This window comes from Cyphellophora attinorum, assembly GCF_001299255.1.
Source record: "Cyphellophora attinorum strain CBS 131958 chromosome Unknown Contig2, whole genome shotgun sequence".
Classification (NCBI taxonomy): Eukaryota; Fungi; Ascomycota; class Eurotiomycetes; order Chaetothyriales; family Cyphellophoraceae; genus Cyphellophora; species Cyphellophora attinorum.
Window position 1 is genome coordinate 133,769 of NW_017253230.1, and position 23,590 is coordinate 157,358.

General features: G+C 54.1%; 12 protein-coding genes across 12 annotated transcripts; 8 read left to right on the forward strand and 4 right to left on the reverse strand.

Annotated features, from left to right (window-relative positions):
* Window positions 1-117: 117 nt before the first annotated feature.
* AB675_2334 (uncharacterized protein) lies at window positions 118-891 on the reverse strand (the record flags this gene model as incomplete). The annotated part of the gene is made up of 1 exon (XM_018142298.1): window positions 118-891. One exon carries the CDS (start codon window positions 889-891, stop codon window positions 118-120), a length of 774 nt encoding a protein of 257 aa, XP_018004805.1.
* A 1,147-nt stretch (window positions 892-2,038) lies between these two features.
* AB675_2335 (Regulatory protein wetA) lies at window positions 2,039-3,853 on the forward strand (the record flags this gene model as incomplete). Its single annotated transcript, XM_018142299.1, has 1 exon — window positions 2,039-3,853. The coding sequence occupies one exon, from the start codon at window positions 2,039-2,041 to the stop codon at window positions 3,851-3,853; it is 1,815 nt and encodes a 604-aa protein (XP_018005008.1).
* Window positions 3,854-4,388: 535 nt separating this feature from the next.
* AB675_2336 (uncharacterized protein) lies at window positions 4,389-5,363 on the forward strand (the record flags this gene model as incomplete). Its single annotated transcript, XM_018142300.1, has 1 exon — window positions 4,389-5,363. The coding sequence occupies one exon, from the start codon at window positions 4,389-4,391 to the stop codon at window positions 5,361-5,363; it is 975 nt and encodes a 324-aa protein (XP_018005101.1).
* Window positions 5,364-6,236: 873 nt separating this feature from the next.
* Window positions 6,237-7,157, forward strand: AB675_2337 (Glutathione S-transferase 3; the record flags this gene model as incomplete). The annotated part of the gene is made up of 1 exon (XM_018142301.1): window positions 6,237-7,157. The coding sequence occupies one exon, from the start codon at window positions 6,237-6,239 to the stop codon at window positions 7,155-7,157; it is 921 nt and encodes a 306-aa protein (XP_018005207.1).
* A 1,003-nt stretch (window positions 7,158-8,160) lies between these two features.
* AB675_2338 (uncharacterized protein) lies at window positions 8,161-8,631 on the forward strand (the record flags this gene model as incomplete). Its single annotated transcript, XM_018142302.1, has 1 exon — window positions 8,161-8,631. One exon carries the CDS (start codon window positions 8,161-8,163, stop codon window positions 8,629-8,631), a length of 471 nt encoding a protein of 156 aa, XP_018004986.1.
* Window positions 8,632-9,003: 372 nt separating this feature from the next.
* On the reverse strand, window positions 9,004-12,080 carry AB675_2339 (Cystathionine gamma-lyase; the record flags this gene model as incomplete). The annotated part of the gene is made up of 6 exons (XM_018142303.1): window positions 9,004-9,909; window positions 9,958-10,381; window positions 11,350-11,638; window positions 11,683-11,769; window positions 11,825-12,020; window positions 12,069-12,080. 6 exons carry the CDS (start codon window positions 12,078-12,080, stop codon window positions 9,004-9,006), a joined length of 1,914 nt encoding a protein of 637 aa, XP_018005210.1.
* A 374-nt stretch (window positions 12,081-12,454) lies between these two features.
* Window positions 12,455-13,849, forward strand: AB675_2340 (uncharacterized protein; the record flags this gene model as incomplete). Its single annotated transcript, XM_018142305.1, has 1 exon — window positions 12,455-13,849. The coding sequence occupies one exon, from the start codon at window positions 12,455-12,457 to the stop codon at window positions 13,847-13,849; it is 1,395 nt and encodes a 464-aa protein (XP_018005188.1).
* Window positions 13,850-14,429: 580 nt separating this feature from the next.
* AB675_2341 (uncharacterized protein) lies at window positions 14,430-15,532 on the forward strand (the record flags this gene model as incomplete). Its single annotated transcript, XM_018142306.1, has 2 exons — window positions 14,430-15,151; window positions 15,175-15,532. 2 exons carry the CDS (start codon window positions 14,430-14,432, stop codon window positions 15,530-15,532), a joined length of 1,080 nt encoding a protein of 359 aa, XP_018004954.1.
* A 189-nt stretch (window positions 15,533-15,721) lies between these two features.
* AB675_2342 (GDP-mannose-dependent alpha-mannosyltransferase) lies at window positions 15,722-17,290 on the reverse strand (the record flags this gene model as incomplete). Its single annotated transcript, XM_018142307.1, has 1 exon — window positions 15,722-17,290. One exon carries the CDS (start codon window positions 17,288-17,290, stop codon window positions 15,722-15,724), a length of 1,569 nt encoding a protein of 522 aa, XP_018005339.1.
* Window positions 17,291-18,458: 1,168 nt separating this feature from the next.
* On the forward strand, window positions 18,459-21,047 carry AB675_2343 (uncharacterized protein; the record flags this gene model as incomplete). Its single annotated transcript, XM_018142308.1, has 1 exon — window positions 18,459-21,047. The coding sequence occupies one exon, from the start codon at window positions 18,459-18,461 to the stop codon at window positions 21,045-21,047; it is 2,589 nt and encodes an 862-aa protein (XP_018005106.1).
* An 873-nt stretch (window positions 21,048-21,920) lies between these two features.
* AB675_2344 (uncharacterized protein) lies at window positions 21,921-22,316 on the forward strand (the record flags this gene model as incomplete). Its single annotated transcript, XM_018142309.1, has 1 exon — window positions 21,921-22,316. The coding sequence occupies one exon, from the start codon at window positions 21,921-21,923 to the stop codon at window positions 22,314-22,316; it is 396 nt and encodes a 131-aa protein (XP_018004887.1).
* Window positions 22,317-23,155: 839 nt separating this feature from the next.
* Window positions 23,156-23,575, reverse strand: AB675_2345 (uncharacterized protein; the record flags this gene model as incomplete). The annotated part of the gene is made up of 1 exon (XM_018142310.1): window positions 23,156-23,575. The coding sequence occupies one exon, from the start codon at window positions 23,573-23,575 to the stop codon at window positions 23,156-23,158; it is 420 nt and encodes a 139-aa protein (XP_018005253.1).
* Window positions 23,576-23,590: the final 15 nt, after the last annotated feature.

A 23,590-nucleotide genomic window follows, 5' to 3' on the forward strand; every position in this document is an offset into this window, starting at 1 on the left:
GTGAGTTCTGGAACGATCACTTTCACGGTGTATCCTGCGCGCAAGTTATACCTGACGCTATAGTCCAGAGGTACTCCCCGAAGGTACTCACGATTCCAACATGCTTGACCTCGAAGTCTACCTGAAATCGAATATCACATGCTCCTTGGTCACAAAACACCTCGACTGACCCAACTCGACGAATCTCTTCTCGTCCTCAATGAGTCTCGTGCTCCCACCCGTGGCTGCTATATCCTGCGGACTCTTGCTTGGATCTACGATCCACACCTCTGTGATGCCGTCCAGAGCTTTTGCGAAACCACTCTTTTCGCGGAGACTCTCACTGAAGTCGTCTGTGATGGTGTGACTTTGTACGTACTTATCCATATTCAGCGCCTTTGCGAATTGGGTGACATATGGACCGTGATCGTCCAGCCACGTTTTGTGGCAAGCGTCCCTGGTCGTGCCGTCTCTCTTTACGACCAGGTACGTGACTTTGATCGTAGTTTCATCTCCCACAGGCGATTTCGTGGATGGCGATGTGTTGTCGAAGATGACATGCTCCTTCGTCAGAAAAATATGACTTCGGCTTGGGTCGGTAATGCTCTCCTCATCTGACCCGAGTTCCTCCAGCGCGGCCAAGCCCTCGGGTGAGGTGAATGCTGCTTGCAAGTCTTCCAGAGAATCCCACCAGACTTCATTGATCCCATCAACGGGTGGAAGCATGCCTCGTGGGCTTCGCAAGGCTTCGTTGAGCGGCGAGTCGATTAGGTGGCTTTGGACACATTTCTTCATACGAAGCGTTCTGGCATGTGAATGAACCGACGGGCCGTGTCTATTCAGCCAGCGGTCGTAAAACTCGACTTTGGAAAGGGACGGCTTCCGAGCGGTCACGTGGACGAGTTTGATCATGACGATGGGACGTCTCGGTGTACATGGCTCGCAGGGGACGTACATTCGCACATATTATACCTACCTATACACATGCGGGCACATTCTATCGTTCTTTAGCGTTGAAGTGAGCATCGTAAAGGCTGAGGTTGTAAGAGCAACCGAGGAGCGCCATTGTAGGGAATGTGTGGAAAGCGAACAACGGCAGTGACTTGAGCGCCTGAAGAAGGTGCAACGTGCGAAGAGAAAACTGAATTCGGAACCTGGAATCGTGATCTGGGTCCAGGCGTCCTTTTGGCCTTCCAAGATTCGGGTTCTACAAGCCGCCGCTTATCTAATCGCAACATTGAACCACCAAAATAGGAGGCCTCAATTCATCTTCGTCAATTTCTTAGACTTGCATGAAGAGATTGCACCTCGTCTACATGGCCCATCCAGCGTGTTTCCAATCTCACCCGCGATATCCTCGAATGCAGGCACGTTCTGGCTGGCACCAGCGCGTCTTTAACGTGTCAGGACGCAACTGTGCCATCTGAGGTACCGATACGTGTACCTAGGTATCTGCCCTACGACGTCGAGTCTGCTCTCCCTTGAATTCGACAAATGAGCTCCCATCACTGACTTCATCGATCTGAGTCGTGTCGATGATGGAGTGTTGTGAACTAACAGCATCAAACGTAGATGCGACGAAAGGCTCCCCTTACTGCAAGAAGCCATGGGTTCATTGGAGATACAACATGTACACGCTTCTGTCAAAGCTGCACGTCATGAGCACTCCATCAATGAGCTGGACGGCCGGCCCGCACCATGAAATGATTCGATGGGGTCAATCTCTTGCTGCAACCTGCATCATGGCCCGAGCGTTGGTGCATCGCCCTCCCCCGTGTACACAGACCTAAGATCTACCAGATGATGCTGATACTCACAGACCAATGCTCTAGCCCTGACCACCGACATTCCTCATCGTCGCTACTGTGGTGACGAGAGATTGTTGTGACCCATGATGCAGCTACGCTCAGCCCTTCGTTCATCTCGTGCTGCTCGGGACTGACAAGCTTCACCACCGAGCTCCGATTTCCTCGACAGCTTATCGAGCATCACAGGGAGACTCGTCGCCGCCACCAATTATCGATCTGGCCACGATGTCTCTGGACACGTCCGCGACTACATGTACGGTGATGGTCAGCTGGCCATTCCCATGCATGAAAGCGATGAAATCTTCAACGAAGTCTTCGACCAAGAGCTATACGAGGGTCAGCACAGCGACGACTCTTGCGAGCTGACGAACGAAGTGCTTGGGCTGTACGCTACAGAACCATTGCAGGGAGACTATCCTCGTCTGCCATCGCTGAGTGGCTCAACATCGCAGGAAACGTCTAACGAATCGCCGCCTCAACCATGGCGGAAAGGACTTTGGTGCCTCAATCAAGAATCGATCGCAGTACCCAAGCTTCGAAAACCGCTTAACGGTACTGTTCCTGCCCCGCAGGTCGTACAGAACCCATCGTTTCTGATTCGCAGCCCGCCAACGCCATCCTTGAGTCCGACAATGAAGACAACAAAGCGATTCGTGACCAGTCCCAACGCAGCCAAACATCGACACAAAGGACTGGCAAATTTGCCTCTCTCCAGAGAAAACACGTTGTCGCCGACTCCAATGTATTCAAAATTGCCTTTACATGCGAAGATGGAACAGGTGGAAACGTGGCAGCAGGATTTCAAGAACTTCAATATCCAGCCGAAGGGACACTTGCCTTCACAGCCGTCAGTGTCATATCAAGACGCTGGGCACTTTGCGCATGCTCACAATGCCGTCTTGGCGAACAGTGGCACGGACGAACTTCCATTGATCTCCGGTCAAGACTTCATGTTCCATGAGAACGACGACGGTGCCGCTATCGATCCAGGGTTGATCAATAGGAACAGACTCGGTCTGGCTGTTCAGACAAATTCAGTCCCGAAAGTGTCTCAAGCACCAATCCCGTACTCGGGCACGCAACAGAATGGCGGCTTGGTATGGACGACCGAGAGCCTGCATTCCTCGAACAGTTCGCACCAGTCCTCTTATGACACATTGCCGCCCAGTCTATCCAGTGGCATGAGCAGCAGTGGCCTTCATAATAGCATGGGCCAGACCTGGTGGTCACCAGAGATGGGACCTCCAACGCCAGGATGGGCGACAACGCCTCGAGAGCCATTCCCGACCATAGCTGCGCCTACACCAAAAAGGGCCGTCACGCAGTCCTTCGCAGACAACATTGCCCAGCACACTGATGGCTTGGGCATACATTACGGCGAGCTGAATTACTCGTCTGACTACATGGAGTCGAATATGGTCTATCCCAGCGTCGAATCGAGCGCACATCCACTACATCATGGACAACTACCTGCAGGAGTACCTCCGGTACCGCCATTACCTTTTGCCGTGTCCGGACAATCATTCCACAATGCCACACCCTTTGCGACACCCCGCACCGTCAGGCGTTCGCCAACACGAGCACCGTCGCCCTCAATATCTCCACTTAGCATGACACCGCGGTCGCGACGTGCGAATCGATCACCGTCCAGGCCAGACCATCCAAATCACAATCACCATCGGCGAAAGTCGATTCACAAGCCCGGCCCCATCAAAACGGCTGGTTACGCACCCGTCGATAATGCACTTCCGTCGGCGAGTAGTGGTCGAGCTCGTTCCCGGTCGCAATCGAAGCCTCCGCGGACTCCGAAAACGCCCAAGACCCCAAGTAGTGCGTTTGCTGTGGATTTTGTCAATTTTACTGCGCTAGATGCACCAAAGCTAATCTCAGACGTGGCGCCGAGTGGCAGCAGCAAGACCAGGGCAAGGAGGGAAGCTGAAGCAAAGGAGAAGAGCAAGAAGTTGTCAGAAGCGGCACTCAAGGCTGTGAGCGTTGCAGGAGGGGATGTCGAGGCTGTCAAGCGAGCGATTCGGCTTAACCAAAAAGGCGCAACGGATACACAGTAGATCTGTGTTGTAGAAAAGGGCATCAACTTGCTTAGTAGCACAATCTCATCATTCGAGCGCAGTCTAGCCACGCTGTTCTTGAACGCACATCCATCCTCGTCCCTCCGATCGCACTGGATCCGGCCTCGATGGAAATTCGATGTTTCGGCAGTCAATGTCGCTTCTCGGCTGGCACACGGGCGCTGGCTGTTCTCCGAAAGTCTTGGCGTTGCGCCCTTCGCGTATCGGCAATCAGCTGAACCAGAGTTGTCTTTGTCAGTTATCGCTCCACGATCGAGTACGCGATGCAGCAAGATTAGACTGAAGAAAAGAGGTAGGATGTCAATGTGTTTACAGTGAGCTCAGCGCGTATAATTGCTTTCGTCGCGCTAATCCATTTGACAAATCCGCGGACTAATCGTTATTTTGTCTGTCTTGCCTCATATCAACAGTGAGAACTCCTGCGTTCAACCACAAGACTGACAGGAGGAGATTTTCCACGAGCATCAGCGAGCACTTTCACGCGCCAGTCGAACCTATTCCAACCCATTCCATCATGACTGCCCCAAGCTCCTGTGACATCACGTATGTGCCTGCCGACTGCGGAAGCACTATTTTCGGCAAGTCCAAAGCGCCAGACGCTTTCAAGTCCATCGATATCTTGTCTCGCCTGCAGAATGCTGGTGTCAGTGCAATCAGAGAGATTGATGCCCTGACCGAGCCTGCGACTTGGAGCATAACGACCTTCGAGCCTGGCAGAGTTCGAAATGAAGAGCTCAATGTTGAAGTCAACCACAAGGTTTTCAACGCCCTGCAACAGCATCTCTCCACCGCCGAGGCGCATGAAGAGCTGCCTTTCCAGTTGGTCCTCGGCGGCGAATGCTGCATGCTTCCAGGAATTGTCTCTCAGCTTGCCATCCGAAGAAATGGCATTGGTCAACGCCTGGGACTAATCTACATTGATGCGGACGCGGACACGGACCTCAACTCACCATCAGATCCAGGTTCGACAGGCAACATGGCAGCGCAGACCATGTCTCTGCTTGTTGGAACGCCAGGCGGCCTTCCAAGTATGGACTTCTTCCACGAATCTGCTGAGCGAACCCTCTGTGATGCATCGAACACTGTGCTATTCGGCACCAATATGTCTTGTGCCACCAACAAGTCTGAGCACTACGCATATTTATTCGAGAATCAGTATCGGGTCATCCCGTCATCCTCAGTTGCGAAGAATCCAGAACTACAGGCAGATGCTGCATTGAAGTATCTCGATCAACAGGGTATTGATGCCATCCTGATCCACCTCGACGTCGACTCCATCGATCCCGGAGAATTCCCGTTGGCGAATCTGCCAAATTATACGGGCGTCAAATTCGATGTCATGATGCGAGCACTTGCCGTGTTCTTGTCGTCCGAGAAGACGGTGGGCCTGTGTGTTGCCGAAGTCAACCCTGATCACGATCCGGGTCTCAAGATGACGACCATGCTAGCAGACGCGATTGCTGGGATGCTGGGCAAGAGGGATCAGTAAGCTTGTCTGTAATAACAGAGCTGTCGGATCCTGCTACACTCGAGCTTTACAGTCACGGCGTTCACTTAGCGTCTCGGACACCGACCAGAGCTGTGATGCAAAGGTGGGCTATCTTGCGCGGGATTGTTTCAACTCATCAAAGGATGCCACGAGGCTGGCATAAGATCCCGTTCTGCTTCAGCACAGTTCCGAGGGCCAAGCAGCGAGCTTTTGCATCCTTCTGCCCCGCTCGTACGGGCACAATGCACAACAAGAATCCGAGTCCACGGACTGCCAAGAGCCAGGCGACCCGTCCTAATCCCGCTCTTACGTATAAGCCCGAGTATATGCACCCCAAGTCGAATCGGGTATCATTGGTGCGCTTTTGTGCGAGATCAACCCAAAAACCTGGAGTTTCGCATTCCGCCTACCACTCCCGGGTCCACTGTGCCGTGGCGTGGGCTTTATGCAAGCTATCAGACCGAGTCATTCCTGGTTTCCTAATCCATAACTTCAGAACGACATTCCTCTATTCGTTTGTACAACTCCGTACACGATAATGGATACTGGACATACGAAGTCAGCCTTGATTGGCCAGAAACGGCCATTGATCCCCCATCGTGGAAGTCTCCATGGTACCAGTGCGACGGCTTACGGACTATGACAGCCTTGCTTCATAAGATCGCCGTACGTACCGCCTCATGAGGGTTGTACGCAGAGACATTGATCTGGAATATATATTCAGCGGAAAGCATATAAGATGGCAATCCGCACTTCTACTATCGCTCCTGTGCTCATCAATCGCCCGCCGCACACCTCCGAACGTCCAAGTCTACTGTCCTCCAGCATACCAGCGGGAGCAGATCGCACCACGGCGACCGACGCATCGCCAAGATGTCTCTCACCGTCTACCACTTTCACTTCGCACAGTCGGACCGCATTGTCTGGCTATGTGAGGAGCTCTCCCTTTTGATACCTACCTTCAAGTATACTTTGAAGACCTTTCCTCGCGGGCTCGACACGTCTGTTGGCAAGCAGGAGATCCTCAAGATAGTTCCCGCCGGCACGACTCCGGCCATCCATGACACGACTGTCAATCCACCCGTAGCCATGACCGAGTCCCAAGGTATCGTCATGTACATCCTTGCTGTGCATGGAAAAGGCCACCTGCAGCCGCCTCCGCCCGGCCCAGACAGTCCGACTACCCCGCAAGAATGGGCACAGTATTGTTTTTGGCTAAGCTTCGCCAACGGCAGCTTCCAAGCCTTCGTCAACGTGGACATCTACGCCGCTAGCCTCTTCGCTAATGGCATCAACAACGAACAAGAATTCAAGAATGGCATTGTGCACCAATCCTATTCCGCCCGTACACCAAATCACCTCAAGCAGTACGAAACGCGTCTCAGCAAATCCAAGTATCTCGCCGGAGAGGAGTTCACGGCTGCGGACATCATGCAAATCTACGGTCTTACCCTGCTCCGACTGATCTACCCAATCGACCTGACGGAATACCCCAATATCCGACGTTGGCTGAAGGACATCACGTCGCGTAAAGGGTACAAGAATGCAATGGACAAGGCCGAGGACGGGATTCCAGCTCTGTACCAGCCAACGACGCCACTGGTGACGTTTGAGGTGCTGCTCAGCGCCAACCCGTGGCATAGCATTGATGGGCTGAGGAAGCTGAAGGAGGAGCAGGATCCGGAGTGGAAGGTGGAGGATTCGACATTTGAGCGGTTGACGCCTGGACCGGATGCTTTGCAAGCTATAAAAGAGAACCTAAAGGACCTTCCGACTAACAGAATGGCGGCCTGAGTCTTAGTAGCTATCCCGGATAGAAGCTTTCTCAGCAGCACGCGGAAGACGGGTGGCAATTTGTAGAGATGGAGTTCGAGTTAGATCGAAGCGGTTTGCACGCGTGACTCTAATGATTCCAACGTATGAGGGAATACTATAGGCAAGATAGACCACCAATCGATGACAAATATATGCGCTGGGGTCAAAACTGCTGATTGACGAGCCGTGTCTCTAATCAGTGGCTTTCTGGATGACGAGCTCACTCTACAAGCGTCAAGCCATCGTGGACACAGTCGCAGTAGAGTTAGGAAGGTCTTGATCCAAGGACACGTGGGTATCTGCTCAGTGGGCTGACAGCACAGACCGTGCTCTGTTCCTGTCACCCGGTCTCGCGCCAGGCCGCGGCTCATTCAGGTCATCCGGTCTTGCATTAGCCAGTAGATCCGCAAACAAACGGACCTTCGACTTGGCGTGTTTCAGATCCCTGCCGTTTCGTGATTCGCGATTTTCCAAACATGTTGCACAGCCGCCTCCTTTGATTGAACCTCGATATTGTGACGAGTTTACAGAGATCGAACTGACGAGCAATTCGCTTCCACACACACATGCGCATCTAGACTCGACATTTCGCGACTTTGAGCACTGTTGATTTTGGATTGAGCGAAGACGACAAGAGTGAACGGATTACATCTCCGGCGCTTCTCGACTGTGAAACGAGGACGACAATTTGGACGTTTTCGAGGTCTCCCGAAAACATTTAATTCCAACGACAAATCTATACCACTTGGCACCCGCTCACTCGCCCACCACTCGGACACCAACTCGACAAGCGCCGATTGGGGACTTGCACTTCGCCCAGAGGAACGACGTGTTCTATCATAACACATAGGCATTCGTCTGCCCTTGTCTGCTGCCTCGGCAGCCATCATCATCGACCAGTCAAGCTGGACCAGCCACGCCTCACGGGACCACTACCACGCCCTCACCACTACGAGACTTCCATCAATCTGGGAAGCCAGCAATGACAGACCTAATAACATCCTCCTTCCTCCCCCTCCTCTGCTGCTGCTTCCCCTGCTTCCGCAGCAAATCCGCCACCAAACAATCCCAAGAAGAAACCGACGAGCAAGCCCTCGCTAAAGCCGCGGAGTGGCGGAAGCGGCTGAGTCGAAGGGAAGAGGACATGGCGGCTGCCGGTAGGCCGTCCGGTGAAGGCGGCCTTCTTGCTGGTGGCAGATCGCGGGGCAATACCGTCGGCAGCGCGGGTGCAGCGGGTGGTGGTGGAGGCCGATCGAGGAGCGGAACGCTCGAGCCTCACGGTGGGACAAGGGCAGGTGGTGGTGCCGAGATGGCCGAGAAGCGGCACTCAAGGCACTTATCGGCTACGACGGCGACGAGTATGAACATGGTGCCTATGAGCCGGTGGCGGAGCGGTGGAGGGAGGCGGGTGGCGTGGTTGGGGTGGATGAGAATGGATCGCCTGCGAGCGTGATGACTTGTGAGGACACGGGCCGGGAGACTTTGGGAGCGGATTGGCGGAACAAGGGCTTCTTGTGATTTGCTTTTTCGTCCGGTATCGTGGGCTCTGCCGCGGTCACGGCGCAGTGAACGAGGTCTTGTCAGGCTTGTAAGGCGTTCGGAAGGATTGGATTATCGCAGGAATCGATACGTTAAGAGACTGCTGGCGATCTCGGCCGCTGCGGCGTTCTGAGTAACGATACAGCGTGTGGGTGCCGCCTCCATGTCAGAGGCTTACGGCTCTGCGCCGAGGGCTTCTATCCTTTTTTTGTGAGCACGCCGGCTCTCCGTGGTGTTACATGACCGGATTATGCAACCGTTCAAAGTACGGTACATGCACCAGTCTCTATCTCGGTGTCGAATCCCCGCCGGCATCCCCATTCTTGGCCCCATTGGTCTTCAATCCGTTCGTGATTTTCGGGCCCACAACCGCCGCCGCCAGCGCATCCTTCACATCTCTCACCAGATCCTCCGCGTCTTCGACGCCACACGACAACCTCACCAGATCATCGAAGATGCCAATCGCTTCGCGACTCTCCTTCGGAATACCAGCATGCGTCATCGCGGAAGGAATCTCACATAGCGACTCCACGCCACCCAGACTCTCCGCCAGCACGAAGAGTTTCGTGCTCTGGCAGAACAGTTCCGCGGCTTGATGGCCGCCTTTGACCCTGAAGCTCAATACACCGCCGCCGAGGCCGTCGCGGTGCTGCTTCAGGGCGATCTTACGCTGCTTGTGTGAGTCGAGACCGGGATAGTTGACTGCGATGACGTGTGGGGATGCTTCGAGGGCTCGGGCTACGGACAGGGCGTTTAGAGACTGTTGGCGGGCACGGAGGTGCAGAGTCTTGAGGCCGCGGTGGGCGAGCCAGCAGTCGAATGGAGAGGGGACGGCGCCGATGGCGTTCTGCAGAAAGGTGAGGCGTTGTTTGAGCTCGTCGGAGTTAAAGGCTGCGACGCCCATGACTACATCGGAGTGGCCGGCGAGCGATTTCGTGACGCTGTGGACTACGATATCGGCGCCGTGGTCAAGTGGTGTTTGGACGTAGCTGCTGAGGAAGGTGTTGTCGACTACGACCAGAATGCCGTGCTGGTGGGCGATAGTGGCGATGGCGCGGATGTCAACAAGTGATAGCGTTGGGTTTGATGGTGATTCGATCCAGATCAGCTTCGTGGTCGGTCTGATCAGCTCGCTCACGTCCAGCTCGATACTAGGAGAGAATGTGACCTCGACACCATGTGCCAACGCGACCTGTGACTTGTTAGCTCGAGTACATCACCCTCTGTCGTTCGCGCGTACCTGTGTGAAATATCGATGGGTTCCACCATAGACATCGCTAACAGAAATCACATGTGAGCCCGAAGCCAGAGACTGAAGGATATTGGCTGTGGTAGCACTGCCAGACGAAAACGCCAGCGCATATCTTGCATGCTCTAATGCCGCTATGGCTTCTTCGAAGTTGTCTCGATTCGGGTTTGAAGATCTTGAGTATTCATATGCGCCGACTGGCTTTCCCACTGCCGTCTGAGCGAAGGTAGTTGACAAGCTGATAGCTTCTATAACTGCGCCAGTAGCGGGGTCGTGATGTGAACCAGCATGTACGGCAAGCGTACCGAAGTTGTGGACTGGTGAAGCTGGCCGTACGGGGGTGTCTATGCAGCCGTCTTCGTTTGTGAGGATGCGCTCATGCGGCTTGAGAGGTCGCGGTGAGAGTGTCATTGCACTTGCGGTATCAGTGGCGCTGATCAAGAGACCCGTAAAGTGGGAGCAGGAGCGAGAGCGGTGCTTGATTGATGCTTGGGAAGCAGGCGCGAAGGATCGTTTGACCTGCGCTGGGACTTCTAGAGAGCCTGAATCCTGTCTGACTGTCGTTGTTCGAAGGACGTCCGAAATATATGTCCTCGGTGAATTATTTATTTGTACAATGAAAATGCTCAAGGGTGTTGTCAAAATCTCGATGACGTGCTCGGGGTGCCTCAGGCGATGGACCCGCACTGACCTTGGGGAAATCGCGCCCCTGGATGATTAATACACGCCCCTACCAGACTCTTCTACAGTTGCCTTTCCACTTCATACGCGCGTTGCTATCAGCTTAGGTACAGCCGTCGTGCGCTATGCGGTCAAACGACCATTCACGAATCACCTGAACAGCAGTGAATGTCTCTGGCCGAGACAGTGCAGTCATCCTCGGTTGGCTCGGGATCATTCCTCAGTCGAAGAGGTATAAGTGTGTCCCTGCTCACGGCATGCTCTCCTTCTCTTCCCTCAAGGGAGGCAATGATGAGCTAGATGGTTTGCCATGCCTGATAGCACCTGCTGCTTTCAGGTGGGGCGAGACTCCTCGATGACCTGCAGCGTCGACATCCTGTGATCATGACTTAAGAGATACTGATCAAGGCTCTGACATGATGGTCGATTGCGACTTGAACTCTTGAGCACGCGATTGGCTTCGCGGAAGGCCATACTTGACAGCTGAACTAGCGCTTCAGAGAAGCCATGCTCGCGCCTTGTACCGTTCAATGAGCCTTTGCGTATTGGCGGGAATAGAATGTAGAAGCTAGCATCGTTACTGCTTCCATGCTTGCCGATGAGCTCCTTTTCAAGAAAGAACCATACGACAAGGACCGATTGTTGAAGTGCTTGTCGGGGGTGACTCGACTGCCGCCATGCCATTCGGGACCCGTCGACTACCACCAATCGACGCCTCCCAGTCCCGGCTCAGCCATGCTGCCCTCGATACTGTACGGCGCCGTTGCCATCGCCCGAATATCGGCGTTGTCTGTAGCAACTGCCGTAACAACACCTGTTAGACTGTTCCAGTTCTCCTTCTCCACTCTCAACTTCACTACCGTGCCTTGATCAAAGTAGATGTCGCTGCCTTCGAGCCGCCAGATCCATACCTGCTCTGTGTCATCGTAGACGCACTCGTCGAACAGCATTGTTCTGGGGACATAGATGTCTTGAAAGAAGTCGGTCGTTACTGCCAGCTGTCAGAGGAGGAATATCGAGAGAAAACGAACTTACTCTGAATGCCATTTGGAGTGCATGTTCTGATGATGCCGTGAATGATCTCGCCTTTGAACGGGCGAAACACGATCATTCTGAACTCAACTTCGAGGCGAGGTCAGTCGCCAAATCCAGGCCGATCCCACCAACAGTGACCTACCATTGACGTTTGCATTGCCCGTGCCATAGCCCGTCACACCGTCGGATGCCTTCAGGATGTCGTAGAGACAGATACAGAGTCCGACCTTCTGGAAGACCTTGTTGGCGTATTTCTCATTGAGCTTGTCCTCGATGACATCGCGGTTCTTCATATGAAATTGACTGGGCAGGATTTGTACCAAGTCGGTGAAAGTCGTCTTGCTTTCTGTCAATAATGTATCCCGTTGCCCGCGGTACAGACCTACGAGAATGAACATCTTGGCTTCAGGGACAATGTGGAACGGGAAGTAATGGTTGACTAGATCTTCGAAGCATCGTCAAATGCTTGACCGCGGCAATGAACGCTGAGAAGACGTTCAGAGCAAATTCCTGGTGAGGAAGAGTCGAAATGTGATCATTGAGTTGCTTGAAGCAGACGTCAACAGCCAGGCATATTTTTCTGAGGTTGGTGACAGAGCGCCCAATCAGCCGAGGTGAAGCCGGTTGACAATATTTTGGTCCGTGTTGGAGGCTAGACGACCTCAACCAAGTCTCTACATATACTTCACCTTTATTGTTGCTGGTGCATTTTTGAACGGGTCACTTGTGCGACTATGATTATTCGGACAGCATAGAAGGGTGAAACCCATCAATGTCTGGTCAGCCATTCACTTTTCCGCCTCCGCCTCCCCCGCCGCCCAAACGCGCAGACCAGAAAGCTGCAACGAATGGAGGAGGCTGGGGAGACAATCGCAACAATTATGGCCAGCCTGTGCGCGGCAGAGGTGGCGGATTCGCCCGCGGCCAGAGTCGCGGCTCATACAACGGCGGACGAGGCGGCAGAGGGGGATCCCATCGAGGAGAATATCGTGGCGGCGACGGCGGAGGGCGTGGATCCATCGCGAGAGGAAACTTCCACCGGACTTCGATTCATGGCACTGGCCGTGACTTTCAGGATCGAGGCCTAACAGAGTCCTCGACCGGGCCAAAATTTCAACATGGAAAGCGAGATCATTCCACCGCATTCGATCGAGATGCGTTGAGGCGTGCCAGACCGCCTGCAGCTCCCGCAGTCCCGAGCTTTACTGCAAGTCTAGCGGATATTCTGCCACCGAAGCCCGCTTTACCCGAAGTCGAGGCGAGAGAGATTAAAGCGCCGCCGAGAAAGAAGAACAATACCCTAGGCTTGACGCCGGCTGCCAACGATAGCGAGTCCGAAGACGACGCTGGTGAGGAGAGCAAGCTTGCAGCGGTATCTGACCCACGGCTATTGCAATTCGAGTACGGAGGGCAGACGGCAGCGCTGCGAACACCGGCTGAAATCGCAGCATGGGTCGCCGAGAGAAAGCGTCGATATCCCACGCAGGCGAAGCGAGACGCTGCGAAGAAAGAAGCAGACGAGAAGCGGAAGAAGTTTCAGGATGAGAAGGCAGCAAGGACTGCGGCAATGCAGGCGACAAAGCGATTCCGAGAACAGAAACAGGCGCAGACAGGTACCAAGCCGCAAGCGAAGACGCAGGAGTACAAGGAGACTGCATTGCTTGCGGCGCAATTGCATGCCGAGAAATTGCGTCGCAAAGCACTCAAAGCACAGCGTGATCTGGAGGCGGCTGAGGCGGCACTCAAGGCTGGACTTGAGGCGAGTAGTAAGCCGGCGGACGTGTCTGACGATGACTCTCTTGGATCGATTAGTAGTTCGTCCGAGTCTGAGGACGATAGCGAATCCACCTCAGACAGCGACGACGATACACCGCCCGACACTGCAAGCACTAAGACACAGGTCCCTGCTATGTCTGTGCAACCATCCCAGAAGAAGTCGCGACTGTGCAGGGATTTCATACGGACAGGAAAGTGCAGACGAGGTCACAGATGTACATTCTCTCACGACCGTTCGAAATTGCCAGAATCTTTGAAGAGGCCTGAGGAGAAGTCAAAGCGGAAGGGGCTCTATCAGGTCATGATTGAGCAGGAACAGGAGAAGGAGCGGAAGAAGGCGCTTTCAATGATCATCTCGCTCGGCAAGCAAGGCTTGCTGGACGAGAGTTGAGGCACTAGCGAACGTGCTCTTTTCTCAAGCAGGGAAGCGTTTCTCTGATTTGACTCACCGTCCTACCTTTCTGGCACTCTATTGTAGCATGTCATCAACTCGCGGGCTTTCAGCTGCTGAGATTGCTGTCTCTTAAGCCGGTGATGGCGGTGAGCTCGGCCTCGCTACCAATCCCGTGAACCATCCGCATCACCAGTCGGTATCAAAATCCGAAAGTGCATGCCTCGCTTCCCAAAAAGTCTCCCGATACGCGATCGAGGCGATGCCCGGAGCAGTCAGCCGATGACAAGACCCTAATCTCCAACAAGCCTCTGTACCTGACGATCGCGAGGCCTAGCAGTGCACTGACCGCCTAAAAGATAACCAGCCGTGTTCTTGGAAGCACTCAAGGACGTCATGATCTTGGCCTGCTTGGTTCGACGCGTTGGCATTATGCTTTCTGGGGAGGGCAGGGGAGCCCTGACACTCTTGTCCTTCTGCACAGCACATGAATTATAGAAATAATACCTAATCTAATGCACTGAAAGCAGCAGAGTGACATATTGAGCAACACTACGATCACGACCCAGCAGCCAACACAATGAACAGCACCAGCAAAACTAATGGCGACGAGAACAGCAACAGCAGCATCAAAATCGCCCACCGCGATGACCTCTCCCTCCTCTACCGCATCATGCGCGTCCTCATCCGGCCTCTTCGCCCCAAACTAGCTGGCATGCCCAAGAAACCCTGGCCAGCAGGTTCTCCAAAGCTCTCACCACCGAGCCTCAAGAATGTCACGATCAAGGACCGATCTGTCGAAAATGTATACCTCTACACCCTCGTCCCTACTTTATCCAGGAAACGCGCACCAACGCACAGTGTCTATTACTTCGCTGGCGGCGGCTTCCAATCTCCTCCGTCCAAAGACCACTGGAAGCTATGCGCCGCTCTCGCAGAAGACCTAAGCGCGACGCACGAGTTCACTGTTGTGTCGTACCCCCTTGCGCCAGAGAACACTGCTGCAGTAACACTACCAATGCTGCACAGTCTACTGCGCGTGCTGATGCGTGAGGCCGGCGAGGCGGGCAAGAGTGTTGTCCTAGCAGGCGACTCAAGCGGAGGGAACCTGGCGATATGTCTAGGATTCTGGTGGGCGAAAGAGCTACAGCAGCCGTCGGCGCATATGCACATCAAGGATGTCGAAGGCGCAGCGGAAAGACCCAAAGACGCGCCCCCACCATCCACACCCCTTAGTGTCTTCGCCATGGCACCGGCAGTTGACCTCACCAATCAAAACCCCCAGATCAACGAGATTGACAAGTATGAGCCTCTTCTGACCATAGCTACGACCACGGACGTCGCGAAGAAATACACTGGCTCAGCGACAAAGCGGATGATCCCTCCGTGTCACCCTTGTTCGATGACTTTGAACCAGTAAAGCGCGCCGATATCCGTGTCAACGGCCTGGTGGGGACGTACGACCTACTCGCGCCGGACGACCAGCTGTTCATAGAGAAGCTGAAAGAGCACCAGGTGGAAGGCGAGTGGATGGTGTGGGAGGGTCAGATGCATTGTTTCCCATTGGCGTTCGGGTATGGGATCAGGGAGAGCAAGGAGGGCAAAGAGTGGATTGTTGGCGTCTTGAGACGGGATGCGGAGAGGACGGACAAATTGAAGATCAACGGCAAGGGTGTGGAGTGAGCGTGATGCTCGGCACGGTTGTGAAAACTGCATCTTCATCGTGCGGATTGGACTCCGTGGAATGAACCTCAGTCGACGAAGATGGATTCTCCTGCAGGAAGACATCACAGAAAGAAGAGACACGGCTCTGCGAGACCTCCAATCCCCGGCACGCTCAGAGTTCCTTCCAATTCCCAAGAGCTCGACAAATTAACGCTTCGGTAATGGCAGACTCGCTCGGACCATCCAGCCTCTCACGCCACTCAACACGCTCTTCAAGCCCAACCCCGAGAAGAATCTACTATTGCCATGCACCATCAACGGCAACACCGCAATGATCCAGAACAAACACACCACCCCAATCGCCGCATGTAGATTCAGCAGCTGCAACAACGGCAGCACCAATACCAGCTTCAGATGGTGCCACCGCCTGTACAGCCAGTTCCGTATCGGTCGTCTTCGTTCAAGCTGCTGTGCCGCATTCCACTCGATCCCATCAGCTAGATTCCACGCTACGCGCTGGTTGATTTTGTCCCAGGTCGTGTCGTTTGCTTGGATTAGCGCTGCTGCCGCCATTTCCGCGCGGAGGATGTGGTTGCGGGAGAGGAGAAGCGTGCGCTCCACGAACTCGTCCAGGTCGTTCGGCGGGACGAGGTAGCCTGTCTTTCCGTCTCTGACGATCTCAGACGGGCCGCCTTGGTCGCGCGCGATTACGGGCATGCCGCTCGCCATTGCCTCCAGCACGACTAGACCAAAGGTCTCGGTGATGGAGCAGTGCAGGAAGAGGTCCGCTGCGGCGTACGCTCGCGCGAGGTCGGTGCCGGTGAGGAAGCCGGAGAAGATTACGCGGTCTTTGACTTTGTCGAAATAGCGCTGGACGTCCCGCTCAACCGCCGGGTTGCGGTTGCCGCCTACGATGTGCAGTTTGAAGGGCAGATCAGCTTGTGATAGTCGCACCGCGGCCTCGGCGAGGAACTTGAAGCCCTTCTCTGGGGCGAGGCGGCAGATGCAGGTTAGGATTATCTCGCCATTGGGCGCGAGTTGTCTCCGGTAGGCTTCATCGCGGTGTTTGGGGTTGAAGAGAACAGTGTCGACGCCGCGTCCAAGCTGAGCGAGTTTTGACTGTGGTGCGCCTACTTTCTCCAGGTACTTTCGAATGTCCGAGCAGGGGTAGAAGATGGTATAGACGGAGCGGTGGTTAAAGAGGAAGCCCTGGACCATTCCCAACAGCCAAACCGCGAACCTGTCCATGCCTGGTGGGAAGATGATTTCGCTGTATGCGGAGAGGTCGGTTTGGAAATTACACACTACTGCAGGTGGCTCCTGCAGCTGGCGGATTTGAAGCAGGAACTGAAAGCCCACCGAGGCTGGGCTGGCGAGGTACACGAGATCGGGCTTGAACGTGCGTGTGCATAGACGGTCATAGCGGAAGGGGTGGACAACAGTCAAGTCTGGATTATATGGGAGGGGCTGGCCGTTCAGGCGCACGTTTGCGGATGCAAGGCTGCCGAGGTTAAAGCGCTTCTCGTTGTCGAGCCGTGGCGCGACGACGGCGACGTTGGCGCCATTGGCGCGCAGGTACTCGATTAGGCTGCGGGTTGTGCGGCTGACGCCGTTGACTGGGCCAAGGGATTCGGTGGCGAGGAGTATTCGTTTGTTGCGGAGGTGCGCAGGGAATGTGTTGCGGTTGCTTTGGGATTTGGTGGTACTGGGATGGAGGGATTCGTGTTGGGGGAGTATGGGAGTCTTCTCGCCGGCGGTCTCGGTGGCGACGCCCATGACTGCGGACTGGCCGCGTGCGACCGTTGATCCGTGACACAGACCGGACGTCTGTTTGCGATTGTCGTTACCAGTGGCCGATCCGACTACGGTCGTGGACGTTGTTCCTGTTCACCGGCTGGCCTTTGTCGCGATTCTTGTTCCGACATATCATCAAGGTCAAAAGGACTCACTTTTCCTTGCCTCGCACTCGCTCTACCTTTACATACCTTTCATGTATCCGCGCAACCTTCGTCGGAGCGTGTCCCATGACCCAACAAGCGTTACCGGCGTGCACTACTGGCGCAATCTTACACAACAACATCTTGCTCGTGTGTGTGCGGTCGTCCAGACTAATACGCACGTGGGGCGAATCGCTCGTGGAGGGACACAGATGTTGAAAATGCATTCCCGTCGTGAGTGTTATTCAGTGTAGACAGTGGGAGCGACCAATCAGAGGCTGACTTGGCGACATGAGGTCGATCTAGAGGTTCAAGCGTGCGATGTCCAGAGGATTGCGGTGAAATCTTTGGCAGGCCGTGAATTTCCGGCGAGGACATTTTGTCCGATCTGAGGTTCGCGCCATTGTTTGGTGCGCTTCATGCAAGTCATTTTGAAGACTTGTTGGTGATAGCTAAAGTGGGGAGGGATTGCTTCGGCGATTTCTGTTTACCTGAGTCGAGGTAGGCAAGTCTTCGTGCAGCACATGCCCAAACTGTGTGTGCGAGCGATCGGACGTAAAAGCGCTCCCAGAGTGTCTTTGCAGCACCATAGTCATTCTCAGTCCAGGAGAATGGGTCGTTGAGAGAGGGCAACTCTGGCCATGATGCATGCGCAGAACTTGAATCCTGAGACGTACTTTCCACTGCCGCGAGCGTTCCTGCCTTGCCCCAAAATACGTAGCGAAAGTCACGACCGGTGCTCTCAACCGGCAGTCACGAGACACAAGAATGCCCGGGTTAAGATCAACTTTATCCCTGGTAAACTTGACGTGAGCACGAAGTAGAGTGATGGTGATGTTGGATCAGGCAGTGAACGAAATGCTCACGTGTCGGCGCGTCAATGCGCTACGTCACGCGTTCTCGATTTTCATGATCTCCACGATCTCAGATCGAGTACTCCTCGCTAGCTGCGATGCTGATGCTACCGAGTTCGCAGTCTGGACTCAGGGGATCCTGAGTAGGTTCAGATGGCTCTTCAACAGCGTTCGCCCTCTCACCATAATCAGATGCGCGGGCAGAAGATTCCACATCCAGCCTCTACGAATTGGAATGACGATTTCCCTACACCCTCGCCGAAGAGACGGAAAACGCAGCCGATTAGTCCGAGGAAGAATCGTCCCGGAGCAGGCCATGGCTCATCACCTATAGTAAAAACTGAGATTCCGGACTCGGAGGATGAGGACGGTATCGCTGACGTAGCAGCGCCTAGCGATGGGAACAGCAGAACGACACAGCTTGAGACCGTTCTGCCACCTATTCAGACCGATGATGAGGCCATTGAGGCTTACGAAGCATATAAGGCTGGTCAAGCAGATACTGATGACACGACACAATCGAGACTCGAGAGCAGGAAGTGGGTGCGCGGCAAGAGCAGCATATATGTCGATGCGTTCAATCTCGCTCTGGAAACTGTACTCGAGGAAGAGGCACACCTGTTCAACGAGGCCGAGCAGCACCTCTTCAAGGAATGGCGTGACTTGGAATACGAAGCTCAATACCTCTACGTCCGGTTGTTTCTGCGCAAGACCAGCAAGTGGTTTCGAGTCAAAGATCTACAGTACTATGGCGACATTGCGGATATGAATACTGCTGTGGAGTCGTTGCAGAAGGTCCGAGATCTGCCAAAAGTCGAAGATGGCGACTTCAAGAATCCTGGGGAGCTTGAAGTGCCAGAAGGAAATGAGTTGGGGGAAGACTTCACTTTCGCGGAATGCTCTTCTGAGCACATCACGACACTCGATGAAGCCGGCAGCCTTCTCCTTCTCGATGAACTGAAAGCACTGGCCAAAGAGGCCAAAGTCCAGGGCAAGAACAAGCGAGAACTGCTGCAGAATCTGCGGCGAAGCAGTGGGAGACAGCGTGGACTGGGCTTCCGGTCACTCTCCAGGACCGAGACAGAAGAGTCAGTCGAAACCACGGGCTCTGGCACGAGTACGCCAAAGTGTGACGAGAACGGTGACGACTCGATCGAATCAAATCGTGATGCCCATTTCACTAGGAAGATTCTGGACCAGACGGGGCGTTGTATTCGACTTTCGATTGCACCACTGAAGCTCTTCGAAAGAGTACACTTGGTCTTCTATCGCGACACGGAATGGACGGAGAAGTCGCTGACTGTCCTCATTCTAGCTAAGATCTCCCGTCGCAATTTTCCGCAGTATATCGTCAGCCGATCGAACAATATATTCGAGAGCAGACCGTTGTTGCTTGAATTCGAAGCAAGCCTCAGGACGCAGTTCGCGGTCGATAACATGCTTGAGTTCAATGGCACACCAGGTAAGAAGGACTTTGAACAAGTACTGACCATCTTCGAAGCCGTGTACCCTCGGTGGGTCACTCTGCTGGCGAAAGAGCAGGAGAAAGAAGATCGGATCTACGACACAGGCGAAGGCGCTTACCTTCGCCGCTTCAGTCCAGCGTGGGTGTACACACGAATAGTGCACAAAGCACAATATCCCCTAGCACGATTCAAACAGCACAAAAGAGAACATGAGCTGATGACAGAATTGCTCGATCAACGCCTCTTCCACGCAGCCAGACGGGGTGCGTGGTATCAGCGGAAGGCCCTTCTCGAAGAGCACTACCTGTATGCTTTGACACCAGCCGAAGGTCGATCCGAGGAAGCGAACAAGAAGCACTGGAAGCGAATCGCCCTCCAGACATGTGAGCAAGGTCTGCAAGATCGAGAATGTCACATCATATATCACTACGATTTACAGAAACGGATTCGGAAGATCGAGAAACAATTGCGGATCCCGATGCGAGAGCAGCATGACTTTGGGCATGTCCTCCTCGCAAAAGCTGGCGAACGAGCGGTGGTCGGGACCAAAATCGAACACGAGGTGACTCCTGGTCGGAAGAACAGTACAGGTGGTCCGGGCGCGAAAACTGTGTGGCTGGATGTGCATGATACCAACGAGCCCGTGTCGGTCGAGTTGATGTGCTTGTCACACTACCGCCACGTTCTAGGCTGGAAAGGCTACCACTCGGAAGGCTCGATTCTGCGGACATTATTCGGTCTACTGTTCAGCGATGTGCTCTTCACATATCTGCCAAACGTCTTTCAGACCGCTTATCAGACTTGTCCGCTGGATCTACACACAGACGCATTCTATTCGGCGCGCATCAGCGAAATCAATGCTCGTGTCAACGATCTGAGTAATAACATGGCTGAAGAAATAATTCGCAACACTTGGGCTGAGCACTTCGAACGCCGGTCATGTATCGTGGGCGTGCGATGGGATGACTACGATTTGGATGACTTGCTGGAGATTGCGAGATGTTTCCCAGGCCAGGCACTTGGCACCATCATGCAGGTGATGGCCCAGGAATACGCTGCACGAGGCGGTGGGGTGCCTGATTTGTTTCTCTGGAAGCCACCCAGTGAGGATGGTGGTACACCTGGCGAGGTCATGTTCGCGGAGGTGAAATCCATCAACGATCGGCTCAGCGATACCCAGCGTCTTTGGATCTCAGTCATGCTGGGTGCAGGGATCAAGGTTGAATTGTGCCACGCGGTGGTCGAAGGCGAGGACGCTCCTGCTGGTAAGACTTGAGCTACTCGGTCGAGTACAGCACATTGCAGACGCCGTGCTACGAGCGAAGTCGGAAGTACTGAGCTCGGCTACGCTGAATACATCATTCGCAACTGCATGCATCCCTGTCTCTTGTCTATCTCACTGAGCTTCGCCATGCGGTAGTGAGTCGACTATGCAGTATACGATGTTCAGGCATTCCGATTTATGCATGCGATAACGGGCGGAGAAGAGCTCGATTGGAATCAAGGCCTCGCTTCGGGCCTGGACGGAGCCCTTGATTGCTGGTCACTGCAACAGGAACCAATATCACCTTTCCGTCGATGCATAAGGCAACACAAGCACTCAGATACCAGCAGAACGATTGATCGATACTTTCCAACCATCCTGGAAAGGGCGACAAGGCGCCTACCCCAGCCGCTTGATTGGCTCGCGAAGTTGATTCGGCACTATCGCAAGCATTAGTGCGAAGCGAGTTGCACGCAGGGTCCCCCACACTTTCCTCCGATCACTTTGTGACCTCTCACTCGTCCCAACCGCCTCTGCGACCGCGACGGTCGACTTCTTTTCATATACTTATAGCCGCCCACAGACCTTGCTTTCACCCACTTTTTGTTTCTTGTTCATCGAACATTGACTGTTTGAGGCTCTCCTATACTTTTCTGTGTCTGTTACTATTCCTGTCTTTTTGCGAACTGAATTGGCTGGTCCAATCAATCTTACTGCCGCTTATACATACAACAAAAATACATACCACGACATCATCAGCGCTTTATACACCACCAAGTCAATTCCAACCATAATTACTAGTCATCGTCGCTGCATTCAATTTGGACGCAACAAGCCCAATCTTTAGCATACCACCAGACCAACATCATCAACTATACAGCCAAAATGCTCCCAGCATCCCGCGCCATGAAGCCCAAGCTCTCCCTGAGCATCAACACCGCCGCCGCCGCCTCCTCCCCAGCAAAAGCCCGTCCCTCCCTCAGCATCAAAGCACCCCTTCGCTCGCCCATCTCTCCAAGCCCAATCAGCCCAACCGCCCGCAACACCCGGTTGAACCAGAGGGGGTACTCGACTATGCAGCAGCCAACGTACGCATACTCGAACCAGAGTTCTGCGCGGTCGATCTTGAAGAAGGATCGAAGTGTTGTTAGCGCGACCAGGCGGCAATTGTCGTTTGATGATAATCCGAGGGTTCATGCTGTGAGTCCGATTACTGAGGATGGGTACTATGAGGCTTATGGGAAGGTGAGCAGGGAGGAGAGACGGTGGCAGAGACGATGAGAGGTCTCGGTAGATTGGTCTTGACGACGTAACGACTTTTGGCTTGGATATCTAATGGTTGGTAGCTGGACAGAACAGGCTTTCTCCACGGCATGGACTCGGTGCCGGATGGTGGAACACAGTGTCATGATGACCCTCTGAGCAAGCAGGACTATCTGAACGACTCTTGCTCTTGGGAGATGAGTGTGGAAAATACTATATCGAGAATATGAATACTTCAACATGATGTTGCTTTGCTCTGTCCTGTCGCTTCTGGCGCTGCCTACTGTCGATCGAACCAACTTTGCTGGACTTCCCCAGGACTTCGCTGGTGCTGTCAGCGCGTGCTTCCGGTGCTTCAGTGCCTAGGCCAAGAAATACGGACAGTGTCAGCTGTTGGGCTGCCGAGACAGGGATACATGCATTGGCAGATAAGGAGGATCAGGATGGAGGCTTTGTGGAGTACATGTCATCTTCATTCGTCTTGCGGAGGGAACGCCTCATGCGCTGCGATCCGGCTTGACTCGAGTATGGACTGAGCTTCGGCTTCGACGCGATGTCATTAGTTTGCCGGAGGGCGAGAACGAAAATCAGCGTCGATGTCTGTCCGAGACTGCGCTTCCGGCTGTGCCTCATTTGTCTATCTGGGTGGACCGAATCCCTCCTCACATCTCCTTCGCTGTTGCTAGCATCGGATCGAAATTCTGCCCACGGTTGCTTGCTGACGGCTGGCCGATCTTCCAGGTCTTTGGCGCTCTGTGATGGAGCGTACCTGGGGATTCATCGCTGTGCTGGCACGCCAGGTCAGCTGAAGAGTCATTGCGAAGGCCTCCAGGGGGCCACTTGCCTGGTCGCTGGTCTCAGAGAGAGATGTCCGTATCTTCTTCCTTGATCGGACGCTTCCCCAGCTTGGACTGTAGTTCAGCCTTCTCGACCTGCAATCGCAGCTTCTTGACATCCATCTCCAGCTTCTTGACCTCCGCCTCGGCGATCAGAGTAGTCTGCTTGGCGACCAGTTCTGACTTCTTGACGTCCAGCTTGGCGGCGTGCATGTCGAAGTTCAGCTCTTCCTTGCAGATCTTGAGATATGTCTGGTATCGATCGGTAAGTTTTTCGTGTTCATCCGCCCACGTTTTGATTTCGGCACCATAGCTGAGATCTAGGCTGGACTGGAGGGTCTTGCGGATACTATCGCAAAGGAAGCAGGCACATGTGGCAGCGTGATCGGGGTCGAAGGCTTGGCCAGTCTCGTGCTTCCACTTCTCAGCGAATGTCGGCATGGTGTTGATCAAGTA